The 13,892-nt window shown below is 37.1% G+C and overlaps 1 protein-coding gene across 3 annotated transcripts in view; it reads left to right on the forward strand.

Annotated features, from left to right (window-relative positions):
* FRS2 (fibroblast growth factor receptor substrate 2) overlaps nt 1-13,892 on the forward strand; it is a 49,581-nt gene that overhangs the window by 27,763 nt on the left and 7,926 nt on the right. For 2 of the 3 annotated variants that reach the window (XM_085044755.1, XM_085044756.1), the window contains exons 2-6: nt 4,188-4,287; nt 7,397-7,488; nt 9,314-9,500; nt 12,534-12,692; nt 13,532-13,695. In XM_085044755.1, the coding sequence (XP_084900881.1) occupies nt 7,423-7,488; nt 9,314-9,500; nt 12,534-12,692; nt 13,532-13,695 (576 nt within the window). In that variant the 5' untranslated portion in view covers nt 4,188-4,287; nt 7,397-7,422. The other variant, XM_085044759.1, reaches the window with a different exon arrangement.

Consider the following 13,892-nt stretch of genomic DNA (forward strand, 5'->3'; position numbering starts at 1 on the left):
GTGAAGAAGTCTTTTTTGTGACCATTGGGGAAATAAGGCTCTTGGATTTTAAGGCCGCACTCAATAATTGCTAGTTCAGGGCAAATGCTTTATTTTGGTGCTACATCTCTTATGTGCATGTGAGGTCTGGTATGTGGGAGTCCCCTGTACCAGAAATGTTAGTTTTGTTTTCCAATTGAAAAACTTGGCTTCACGGCAGTGAAGATATGCTAGCCAAAATAAACAGAAGGTCAAAGTATGGGTTATTTTAGGTCCTAAGTAGGATACCAGGATTCTTAAATCATACAGAATTTGCCAGCATGGATTACATCACGACTCTAAAGACTCAGGATATACCACATGAGATACAGAGGTTATCCATTTAATCCGTTGTATTAGCCAGTTGTGAAATGGGCTGTATTTGGCTACCAGCAAAATTCAAAGGACTGACTGCAGTATTTTTCAGCCTCCTTCACATATATTCTAAAATGAATAACATAACAATAAGACAATCATTATCTTACACAGAGTCTTTTTTCTTACATGGTAAATTGGTTTCTCTTATTTGTCTGCTGTCTCACACTTTCATACCAAGTTTGTTTCGTGTGCAAAGATTAAAGCTGCTTGGCTGTAGTGACAACTCTGGTTAATGAACAGAGGGTGTAATGAGTTACTTAGAAATTTGCTATATATAACCTGGAATGTTAAGATTGATACTCTCATTGTCTATTTAATCTCTGAGGTAACAGTCTCCAGGTAAAATTATCCCCTGCTGTAGAAGAACATTGACATCAAGTGATAAAAAACTGAGCTGAGAAAATCAGTTATAATATATCTGTAGGAATTTGGCTGTGTTTTCTTCAAGTATTTTCAATTTGTGTGTGAACTTCTCCCTACCCCTTCTGAGGTGTGTTATTATTTGGGTTTTTTTCCTTCCCTGATTTTTAGGAGGTTTGTGAGAGGAATTTATGTGTACAGAAAATATCTCCCAAAGGTAATGTTCAGTTCTGCAACCAGAGTATGCAGAACTAAGTTAAAACCAGCATTTAGATCAGCTTTGCAGCTATGAGCTGACTGTAATGGAGCAAAGTGAAGAGTACAATAGCAGTGTGTCCATGTGGCCTTTCTTACACAAAGGAGCGCACACCTTGTTCAAATTCGGGGAGACTTCAGAATTGCAAATGTTAGAATTTCTACAAGCTTTTGACTGTCATTCTTTTTAAAGTATCTACTCTTGTTTACACCAATGCCTTGTGTTCCTTGACTTCTGAGAGACTACCATAACTTGTTGGCCCTTCTTAGTCTGTGAGGGAAAGAGGCACGTTTTACTTACAAAGCCAAGTAATAAATCTTGGTGAAGTTATGGCAGTTTGACCTTTCATTCCCATTGACATGGTTTAGATGAGTGCTGGTCCTGGTTTGTCTTGCCTAGGAATTTTACCTTGCAATGCAGTAATGAATGTGTTAGGGAGAAGCAGAAAATACTCTCTATCCCCTTCCTCCTCCTTGCATGACTGCACCCAGCCACCACTGATGCTTTGTGAATGTGAAATTACAGCTCCTAAATTTGACATTGTAGACATAACTTAGGGTTGTGACTGTGGAAATGTCTGCTTCTTGTGTGTTTAAGTTTGGGTAAATATTTTGCAATCTGGGAAAATTTAAGAAAATCCCAAACTGAGTAAATAGCCAACTTGTAATTGGAAACAACTGTTTGCAGTATTTTCTTACTGCTTTATATTAAAAAGAAGTTAAGTGCTGTGTGTTTTTGTGCTTTCTTTAATCCATTATAAAATTGTTTAGATTGTTTAAGAATCATTCTCAGGTAACTGAAATAGGCAAGTCTGATTTAGGTAGCCAAACCATGTGAAAGCTTTAAAGCTTTGCTAGAAAAATATCAAGGTAAGAACCAGTGTAAACATACCTGCATTAGGATAGCTTGCCTGTGAACATTTTTATTTTAATTATTTTTCTAATGACTACCTCCTAAGATTTGACCAGACTTGGTGGGTCAGGTTTTCTGCTCCCTCTTTCCATTCTCCTGTTCTGAAAATTTTATCAGGGAATTTGGTAAACTTCAATCCCAGTAGTAAGTGAAATGGCTAATTTTCCTGAAAACTGGGTACAAGTTACTAAGGCTGTGATTCTGTCCCCAGCTGGTTCTGGCACTTGGACACTCTGCTAGCTAGTTTGGTACACTAAGCCAGCAAAAATCTAATCTGACCAAAATCACAGTTCAATAATACCAGCTAGATTGGCTACCGCCATCACATAGCCAAAGCCTGTGCTTGTTGCAGAGGGATAGGTCCTGCACACAGCTGTATGCAGAAGTACGTATCTTAACAAGCGGTTCAGTAAGTTTACCTTTTGGTACCTTTGTGAAATCGAGGGTTTCATTTTAAGTTAAGTATAAGTTGTTAATTACTTCTTTCTTTAATGTCTTATGGCAGAACAATCACAAATTTATGCTGAGTTGTCATCAGTATATGTTAACTAGAATGGCTTTATTGGATCACACTTGAAGTATCAGTTTGTCCAGTATCCTGTTTCTGACAGTAAATTCTGACAGCCAGTAGTAAATATATAGGTAAGGGAATAGTAAGAAGGAACATTTTATGATCATTCCTTAAGACCCTTCTAAGTATCTGTACCTTAGAGAGTTTTTGAGCCAGATGTGACATCCTTGAGTTAAAAAGCTCTTCATGGAGCTTGCATTTGTCCAGTTACTTTCTGAATCTTTAAATTTCTGGAACTCATTCCTACAAGACATTGCAAATCACAGAGTTTAATTACGTACCATGTATAAAAAATAACTTTTGTCTGTTTCTTTGAATCCCCCCCTTAATAATGTGAACTGCTGTTCCCCAATGCTTGCATTTGGAAAACAGTTGTGCTTTATTCATCTTCTCTATGTCACCCATAATTTTATATTCATTTTTCTGCCCTGTTTGCTCCCTTTTTTCAGGCTGAGCCATCTAAGTAGCATATTTCTGGTTTTACCCTGCCTTTTTTGACAGAGGAGGCCTGATGGCATACATTGCTACATCTGTGGATGCACTACGGATTCATACAATAGAATAGTATTTTTGGTTTGGCGCTTTTAGTTCTTTCCAAACAGTTATGTTTCATTTGCTTTGTGGTAGCTGTCCAGCTAGAGTTTCCATTGAACTGCATGACTATGTGACTAATCTTTCCTAACAGATAGAGCTCGTTTGCTAGGTGTGTTATTTTTGCCAGTGTTGAATGTCTGGTGTTCTCTTGCACGATCCCTTTACAAGTAAGAGGGTTCTTCAACTTGTATAATGATGCCTAGGACCTGGGATGAAATTGGGACTACGTTACTCTTGATATTATGCAAAAAATCAGAGTGCTTTGGATTCCCAAGATTATTTTCCAGGGACAATACATGGAGCAGTTGATGAATACAAAGAACTGCAGCAAAAAAATTGTAAGAAAAGCTGCAGTGGTCTCTAAGAAGTTTGCATAGACACCCTGAAAGACAGATAAGGAAGACTAATAATAAAGTATTTTTCTGAGAAATTAGCCCTTCTATTGAGTTTAATAAACAGCATCAAAGGAAACATTAAGTGCTTGTTTGGCAATTTTACAAATAGAGAACAGAGACTGCCAGCTGTTAGTGTGATGGAAGCAGCAGTTAGTTTTCAGTGTTAAATGTGAGTGGATGGCTAGTGTGAGAATAATCCAGGGGGTGGGGAAGTAAAAGAAAGCAATTTATGGTTAATGTCATGGACCAAGAATCATGAGGGAAGCAGAGAAAGGATGATGTGTTAGCCATAAAGTCAGCATTTGTGTATGTCTAGTAGGATAAACAAGAAGGAGTTAAATGGAGTAAGTTGTGTGTGTTCTTCTGTTTGTCTGCTGTGGTTTGGTTCGGTATGCACTGAGGATAACGGGAGCTCCACATTTGTCATTTCCACACAGAATTGGGTATGCAGTGAGTGGAGAATGAATGGAGTCCTCAGTGTGACAGGTTACACTGCAGAAAGGAATGCCAGATTATTTTCTTCCAAGGCACTGAAATGCCAGGACAATTCAGAGATCAGTCTTATCTAAAACATCATGAAGACTTTGCTTGACATAATACTCAAAGTGTATTTATAAACAAAATCATGTATTTTTGTTAGTTTACTAACTGGCATCTTAAAACAAAAAAAAAATGTAATTTTTATTTACCCTTCTCGTTCTAGGTCCAATGATTAGTTCTGTGACAAGACAGCATGACACTTTGAGTATGACAGAAGCCCTGATGCTGCAGCAGAGGCTGGGAATATTAATGGCCAAATCTAGGTGAGTGATTTTCAATTCTGCCAGTTCCTTAGCTGTACAATTTCTTACTCATAGCCTTGGTTCACATCCCTCCTTTGAAGCAGCATTGCAGGTCTTGGTTTTCTGAAATATTAATATTTGAACATACTTGAGATAAAATAACAAGCTTGTATGATTACTGATTGCATACCCTTTGTTTGTTGTTCCGGAGATGCAGAGGCTGTACTTCTACCATCTTCACATCCTACAGCTTTCTTCTTGCAACACTCGTGATTTCCCTCCCTCCCCCCAAAACTGCTTTGCATTTAAGTTCTGGGTTTTTTTTTAAAGTTTGCAGGCATCTGTCTCCAACAGACTTGGTCAGTTATTTCATGCTGAATGCATAGAAACAGCGTGCTGCTATGTAGTTCTGTTTGCACTATGTTAAAACATTTGATTAGATCTAAGTCTGGGCTTTAAGTCAATGCATTTGTGCCTGAAGGCTGCTAGAGGCATATGCAACTACATTGTATGGACCAGAGTATTCACTGCTAATCTGCATTGAGGCTGTTGTCACCTGTTGCTCTTCATAGCAGGGTGACATCCTCACAGTAAATAGGGCAGTGGCAGTAGGCTGACAAGAACAACATCTGAATGCTACTGTAGTGAGGCACTATGGGGTGCCAGGGCAGGAAACCAAGAAAAGGTGGTGTTATCTCTATCTCCCTTTCTAAATAGAAGAGGAAGAGGAAATACCATTACTAATAACAACAAAATAGCAATGGCATGTATGTAGGAAGACTGTTAAAAGGGGTCTGTAATTGAGAGGGTGATTGGACTGATTAATAACATTCAAAACTTCACTATGCAAAAAAAAAAAAGAAAAAAAAAGAAAACTAAAATTGTTGTGTGTAGCATAGCTTCTCTTCAGCCATAGAAGCAAACAAGCAGCCCTCCCAGCTTCATCCTGAGTTGGGGAAAAAAACTTTTGTCATTTGTCAACATGTTGTCATGTTATGGCCAGAAATTACATTAAAGAATCCATGATCTTGATTAGGTGTCTGGTATTCTGCCTGTTTATGACTGTATTAATTGGAGCAGTGTTGTTACCTCTGCAGGGGATTCTTGGTGGCAGATTTATACAGTCTGTAGTGTAGAAGTACCTCTTTTGGGTGGCTTTTCTGATCAAAAGGAGTAGAAGAATTAGCTGCTCTTCATTGTATTCATTGCACCTTATTCCTTAGCAAACTAAAGTGCTGCATGGATACTAACACTGCATGCTAATACAAATGCCTGTCTAGAAAACAAGTCATGGTTTTCTTAAGATGACGTTGGATTTTTTCCCCCTCTAGTCAGGAAAATTTATCAACCAATTCTGTCTTCTTTCTTCTTGATTTCTAATGTCATGTCTCTTGTTGATTTAGTAGCTCTCTTCCAGGATTTTGCCTCATTTTTCATTCATGTAGTAGAAATTTTAGTTATTTTCTAATATAAAGATGTTGTAAATGGGTTACATTGTCTTTTGTCAGACTTTCTGGTATTTAAGAAATATGAGACAACCCCCTCTGCATAGCGCTCGAAGGTGAAGCAGCAAAAGTTGTGAGACTTCATTCTGTGAACATTTTATCATACTGTTTTGTGAAAGTTTTGCCATACACATAAAAATCTTTAAATGAAAATATAAAAAAATATGAAATATTTATTTTTGGTTTCGTTACTTTAGCCATGCTGTTAGGTGTTACTTGAGTATTTTACTGTTTAATAGCGAATGTGTAACACAATCCAAATGGAACTTAATAGAAATAGAAAAAGCCCAAGTTTTAAAATATTTGTGTTGAATGTGGGATTTTTCCTTCCCTTGACTTTGATTACGTAGTTTGATGTACACTGCTATATGGTGAGTGTTCAGATTGGAAGCACAGAACCTCACTGCGTGGCTGCCTGGAATGCCTCCACTCTGGAGCTGCCAAAGCCAGGGCAGCATTTCAGGATTGCCATGTGAGCTCTGTTTGTTGCCTGGGTCTTGTAACTTCCTGCGGCCCGGGGCTTCTAGGGGGTGTTAAAAACAGGCTGTTGGAGATTGCTTTTGCAGATGATAATTATCTAGTGGGAGGGGTTATGATCAAAGGGTGGTTCTAATGGTTGTTGTTGATATTGTTAATTTGTTGAAGGATAATGAGTTTGTTGCAAATGGTTGTATTTTTGGGCAGTTGATATTGTGTCAAATTAATACCTGTATTGTAAGTTAATGATTGTTATATCTTAGATTCATAATATACTTCAATGATAGGGAGGATTAGAATGTTCTAGAACACTGGGGAAGTATCTTAGGAGGCATTTGAGTGGGATTTTTGCATAAAGGGATAAATGCAAGGAGATCATGGGGTAAAGACCGACCCTATGGCAAGATCCCAGACAACTGGAAGCAAGCAACAAGCCAGTTGAAGGGACTGACACAATGTCCAGCCTGTCACCTCGGACCTTGGGGAGGCCTTAGGGCAGGTGACAGGGCAGGGTTTTGTGGGGAATAAAGTGTAGTGACACAGGCCTCGAGGCTGTCTGCCTGCAGGTTATGTGCTCTGTGCTCCACGGTGTGCTCTGCTTTGTGTAAAGGCAGACAGCCATTCTAAGAGTCTTATCATTGTTTGTACTACGTAAATGAGCGAATAAATGCTTTAAAAATTTAAATAGTGAGAGAACTTTTCTCACAAGGGGCATCACTAGTGCTGTGCTCCTGAGCCAGGGAGTGCTCATTTACATGGAACTGGAATCCAGATAGCAGCCTTGGGTAAAGCCTGGTTTAGGAGATGAAAATCTCACTCACTGAGTGGTTGGGTTTTGTCTTCCCTCAGCTGCTACCATGGGAATTAAAGTGATAAATCAAATGAGTTTATTTGGTAGTAACCTCAAGTTGAATTACTGGTAGGACTTTAACAGCTCAGTGTTGCCACTCTTTACTATCAAATCTAAATCAGCTATTATATTTGTAGTATCTGTGTTGATTTTTAAGATTATTTATGGCTGCAAGATTCATCATGAAGAATTGTATGTCAGAGAATAATTTGCATTGGATTGTTTTGTTGATGTTGCTTTATTTTTACTTCAACTAAATGATCCTTTTGTTGGTTGGGGTTTTTTTTTTTCCTTTTAGAGATCAGATGGTCTTCTAAAGAAGTCATGGGTAGCTGTTGTAGCTGTCCAGATAAAGAAACTGTCCCAGATAACCACCGAAACAAGTTTAAGGTATGTAACTGGTGTGGTGTGCTGTGAATTATTTTGTTACTTTCTTGCAGACTAGGCTTGTGATCTAAAAAAAATAAAATAGAGTGTAAATTTCTGAGCAGTTGAAATGTTGCAGAGTTGCAGGTCCCTGTGGCTACAGGTTTCTCTTGCTCCTTTGAGAAACCCTCTCTTATCAGTGGTGACAGGAATTCCCTAGACAGGGTAGGCTTTTTAGGACAGTTTTGATCTTCAGGAAGGAGAAGAAGCCCTGTGATTTTGATCCATCTCCATTTCAGTTGGTAGAGCCCAAGTAATGTTGCCTCCAGAAGGTTACAGAAGTTAGGGAAGGAGTCATTAGCATAAGGGAATAAATAGCTTTTGGAGAAGTGTGAGTATGAACCTGGATGTGGGGTCAGCAAAAGAAAATTTTAGGACTGCTGATTTTACTTGAAGGTCACTACTGATTATAGCATTTTGAGAACCTTTGTCCTTTTACTTGAAGGACAGAAGAAATTTTATTTCTAAATGTCCTTTTGTCCCATATATCTTTGGAATTTATAAGCTTATGAACACTTGTTCATGTGCTTAACATGCTAAGCATGAAGCTGCTGAAGTCAGTGACTTTAAATAAACATACCTTTGCATAGTCACACAAGTCTGATTTGCTTCTGTGCTCCAGACTGTCTCTGTGAGTTGACAATGGAATGTAATGCTTCCCCAGTGAAAAACGATTCATGTGTTGCCTTAGGGCAACAATAAAATGAGCTTTAAAGCCATGGGAATTTCTGGAAATGTTTAATATTATCAGTTAAGAAAGCTCAAGGATAAAATATTTTTCTGTTTCCTTGCTCTTTATGCATTTGACATCACTTTGTGTAACTAGTTCCTATTTTTCTCCTTGTAGAATTTCTCTATTGTTTCTGTGGGTCACTGATTTAGCAGTGGGTGGGGGGGAGATGAAAGACTGTAATTTGCAAAATGAGGAAAATGGGCATAAACCTCAGAGGCAGATGAAACTATTCCTAATTCTTTTAAATTGACTAGATTTCAGGTTGAAAATGTTTCTCTAAGGACTAAAATCAGTTCCATAGGGAATTTTTTTTGATTTCTTATTGATTAAGAAAGAATCCCACTAAAAGCATCATTGTGAGGTAAAACGGGGGAAATACATGTTGTCCAAATTCTATAAAAGATGCAGATGACCTCAAAAGTGGGCTTAAAAGCAGAAAGAATAAGAGATTAGCTTTATACACATCTTTTCACACAAGATAACTATGAGGCATTTGAATTTTTGTTGCCTCTAAAAAGGCAGCAAAATATCTAAAACTGTCAGGGGATTTAGCACAGTGAAGGCTATAAATGTATGTGAAGGAAGCTTTATCTTGGAGCCACTTACTCTTTCTCATTCCTTTTCCCAAATGTAAGTGGGGTTATATGACAAAGCAAATATTTTTTTTTTTTAGAATGGGGCTCTGAAAGATTCCATTATCTGAGGTATGCCTTATCCGTGTGGAAATACTAGAATATGTACATAAAGCCAGTTTAAAAAAAATATTTAACTTACAAATCTCTTCTACTTTAAATTTCTCATTAGATTTTACAATAATGGTAGGCAGTCTCATTTGTATTGCTTTTAAATAAGTATTATTTAAATATTTTAAATTCTGGGTTAGGGTAGCAAAAACCCTAGTTCATTCTTTTTTCCTTCTTTTTAAACATTCTCTTCAAGGATTGTAAGTAGTATGGCAGCACAGAAGGAGTCCATCAGTCAAGCATTAAGATTAGTAGAAGTGGTATTGTTTCTCAAAAGAGTAATTATGTAATGCTTTTTAATTCTTTTTTTTAGGTTATTAACGTGGATGATGATGGTAATGAACTGGGTTCTGGCATAATGGAACTTACAGATACAGAACTAATTTTGTACACCCGTAAAAGGGACTCTGTAAAATGGCACTACCTCTGTCTCCGTCGCTATGGCTATGACTCAAATCTTTTCTCTTTTGAAAGTGGTCGAAGGTGTCAAACTGGACAAGGTATGTGGAAATGCTGTATATAAAGCTTTTTGGAAATTTATTGGATGTTGGAAGATACTTGCCAGTCCTTTGGCAAGAGTTATAAAGGCTATAGTTCCACATGTGAATGTGATTTGTGGAAAAAAACTACCTTATGAGGAATGGTCTTCGGATAGAATGAGGATTTTAGTTGCTTGTAGTATTTGGCGATGTAGGTCTGCAGCACTTCACTCTTCTATGTGTGTATTCCTTTGGTCAACTTAAGAGGTGGTTTTGACAGGGAAATTCTCCTGCCTCAGAGGTTGACTTGACTTTAAGGGTGAGGCAGTGGAATTTGAAACTCTGGAGGAATCTCCTCAGAATTCAAAGAACTCTGTTTTTAAGATTTTAAAAGACTGGAGCTCTGATATGAACTGATGTATCCACTTTATTATTGTCTTCAGTAACACGCTTGTGCTTCATCCTCTTCCTAAAGCAAATACCACTTTCATTAATATCAATGACATAATTCTCAAATTTTGACATGTTTTTGTATGAAGTGTGTATACTTCAGGTATGTTTAGTTGTTTTTTGTGTGGCTTTCACTGGAAAAAGATGGTTACCTTTCCAGTACCCGGACCATGCCTGCCTTGGCCAAGATTGGCTCCCTCTGAGAAGATTCAGGTGTTTCTTTCTTCCCTGCAGCAGTCCCTGAGGGAACAGCTGTTTTGTTTGAACTCTCAGCCTCATGTTGCAACTTCCTACTGTGAGATAGCTGTGTGTAGTTGGAATTCTTATGCATTCATATGTTGTGAAATTAAGTTCCAATGTTTTTCCAGATTTTTAGCATGTACCAGTGTTCTTATCAATAGTTTTAGACATTGAGAAACTGCAGGTTTTGTTTTTCAATTTCACTGTAAAAAAAATCAGGAAGATGGAAAAACTTGATTATAAGTAAACCTAGTCAATCTTCATTTTCCAAGCAGAGGTAAAGGAGGACAAGTTTTCTTTTATGAGAGTTTAGAAGGCACTCTCAGCTCATCTCCTAATGAGAAATGAAGATACTTTCAAGCATTGAAGTATACTCCATACTAAACTAAATTTTCAGAGTTTTTAAATGAAAGTAATAAGCTTTTGTTTTAAGATAATAACTTCAACAGGTTTTGCAGGTTTAATTTACTGCTTCTTCTAAACACTGAAAATAGATACTAAAAATATTTAATTGAAAATACTAATTTGAAGGTTTTTCTCTGCAGTCTATTAGCAAGTCTGCAAAATCTTTCACCAAGTCTAATTGACTTCTGTGCTGTCCTTCTAATTTCTTTCCTTTTTTTTAATAAACAAGATTAAGCAGGCTGTGTAAGCAGCAACCCTTTCCTCTCTCTTTTATTTCTTGCCTTTCTTATGTAATACTAAAATACTGTGAGTATTGAGAAGAAAAAAATCTGGCAGAAAATGTTCTCTGCTGCCCTTTTGCAATGGAACATTGTTCCTGAGACCTACAGTGGGTTTTGTGGGCACAGTTGCAAAACTTCACTTCATGGGATGACTGAGAAGTTTTTCATTTGAGAATTCCCTGAATACTGCCCAGCAACTTGTTACATTAGTCAGTATTCTTGTTTCTGTTTTCCCTTTAATATCAAGTTTTTTCTATTGATAAATTTTGAGAAGCAATGATGGTGAAACATTGAATTTCCTAGCTATTAAAAACCTTGAAGGCATATTGTGGGAGCACATGTAATGGATAATTCAGGATATAAAACCTGGAGAAATTGGTATGTCACTGTGTTGCATGACAGATCACATTGTATTGAATGTGCATGTATTTAAAGGCAGCTGAATTTCTAAGAAACATACTGGGAGCTTTTTAAAGATTGTGCACCTAGATTATTTTTTAATTCTGTTTTTTTTTGTCCATTAAGATTTAAATACCCAGTGTGAATTTTTAGAAATATACAAAATATTAAACACCGACTATTGTACGTGGCTGAATTACGGGTCAGGGACATGTAGTAGTAGAAGCTCTATAGCTGCAGTGTTGCCAACGTGAAGTTTTCTCCGTGCAGCAGCTGCATATTAATAGTTGAGCATCATTTCTCATAGCCCATTTGGTGTATTCCCAGCTGGGGCTGTGTGAACTTCTGCCACGTGAAGCATTTGTGGTGGTTCTGATCTGTCACAGTTTTGCATCCCTAAATAAATACAGGATGATAGTAATTGCCAGCATATTCACATAACTGCACTTACAGAAGTAGCTATATAGGTAGGTAGTTTTCAGTAAAGAGTGTTTTAAGATTGTAATACTCACGTTAAAAAATGAGCACCTGCACCCACGTTTAACAAGCATGTCAACTTTAACTTCATGCTTTCAATGGAAGAATAATCCAAAGCTGCGACTTTGCTGGTGAGGGTAAGTTGGGACACTCCCTGCTGTTCAAAGGCAAAGTGGCACAATACACACACAAAATACACGGTATTGCTGCTAACTTTGTGTTCTGTGTCTATCCTTTAGCCTAAAGCAATTAGTTTGTTACTGTCTGTTTCACACAGTTTGTCTTACTAGCTTTTCATTTTAGTCTTCCTAAAGAAACTAAACTTTTACCCAGTGTTTAAATCTTTTTCTGTTGTGCAGGTATCTTATTTTTATGGTAGTTAATAGAAATCTGATATAGGAAATATGACTTTGTAGCACCACAGTAGTTTCATTAAATGTTTTTTAATATGTATTTATATAACAGGTATCCTTTTTATCAGCTTAAAAAAAGGAAAAAAAATCTTGTTGTTTTTTGCCCCCTCATTTAGCACTCAAAATTTAGTCTTTCTCCTAACTGAATCAGATTTCTGTTCTAATTTAACTTTTGGTGCATGGGAACCTTATTCTTCTGTTAGATAACCACTTTAAAGGTTGTCGCAGTAATTTTGTGTGTTTCAGTGCAATAAAAATTTCTTAACACTTTTGTTCCTTTAACAGGTATTCATTGTGTGGATTCCAGTTCTATTCCTTGAAAGTTACAGCTATTGTAGAGCATTTTTCTTAGTTACAGGATTTTGATTTTTGTTTTGGTGTATTTATAGGAATCTTTGCCTTTAAGTGCGCCCGGGCTGAAGAGCTATTTAACATGTTACAAGAGATAATGCAGAATAATAGCATAAATGTGGTAGAAGAACCAGTAGTAGAAAGGAATAATCATCAAACTGAGTTGGAAGTACCAAGAACCCCTCGAACACCTACCAGTAAGTATGGTTGTACTGTCAGGTGACATAGCTGGGTGTAATGTGGTACTTAGCTGAAAATAGCATTTGGTTTGCATGTAATCTTTTAAGTAATTGAAAAGAAAGCTAATTTAAAGTGAAGAGGCTAATTACCAATTAATGCTAATTAATGCATTCTCTTGAGGTACTTGCTGAGAATCATCTTTAAGAAATAAGGTTTGGGAACTTAGTTGTTGCATAAGAACACTTATGAATACACTGATTGAATTGGTTTATGATATATCAACAGGCTTTACCTGTAGCATTTCTGAGAAATGTTAATGTTGGGCAATGTTCCAAACTTCTTACTAGGAAAAAGAAGTACTGTTAAAATCACATGTGCAGTGGCTTTGGAATCTTCCATTTGCTCTGAGTGGATGGATGGGTGATAGAAGTATTTACCTAAAATCTTCTGGCATTTTTGAAATCTCAGGCAGATGTCTTGATGTTTGAAACTAGGAATTCCAGTTTATTGATGATCTCAGAGAAATGGAAGCCTAGGTAAATGAGTCTTTGTCAGGGAGAGATGTTAATGGTAGAAAGAGAAGTTGGATAGAGAATTTACTGGGAAGACTGTGGTGTATAATAATACGCCTGGGTTTCAGTGGTTGCTTCAGAAATGTGTTCCAGTAAATACTGGAATGCTGTTCTGTTTTCTATTTCCTTCCTCCAAGCAGAATTGAGCTTTGCGAATATTTAATACTGTTCTACATATTTTAATTTCTCTTTTGAAAATTAAACTTAAGATATAAAGTATCTTATTCATATACAGTAAAATGTTCTATTTTAATATGATTTTGCTTGTTTTCTAATTGAATCAGCTCCTGGGTTCAATGCACAAGGTTTACCTAATGGCTATCCCAGATACCCATCTTTTGGAGATGCTTCATCACACCCTTCCAGCAGACATCCTTCTGTCGGCAGCGCACGCCTCCCCTCTGTCGGTGAAGAATCAACTCATCCTTTACTTGTAGCAGAGGAACAAGTGAGTGGCTTTTTCCCCTCATAAAACTTAGGTTTTACATTACCTCAGATTTTTCTAATGATTGTTCTACAGGCTTTCACTTGTGTTTTTCAGTATCAGGTGTAATGTGTTTCTACAATATTTCAGCTACCTCAGAAAAGTGTTTACTTTGCCTCTTTAAAATGATACTTTGTAGAAAGGCTTGCGGAGGAATTAAT

Source organism: Lichenostomus cassidix, chromosome 1Aa, assembly GCF_008360975.1.
Source record: "Lichenostomus cassidix isolate B80296 chromosome 1Aa, HeHo_3.0, whole genome shotgun sequence".
Lineage (NCBI taxonomy): Eukaryota > Metazoa > Chordata > Aves > Passeriformes > Meliphagidae > Lichenostomus > Lichenostomus cassidix.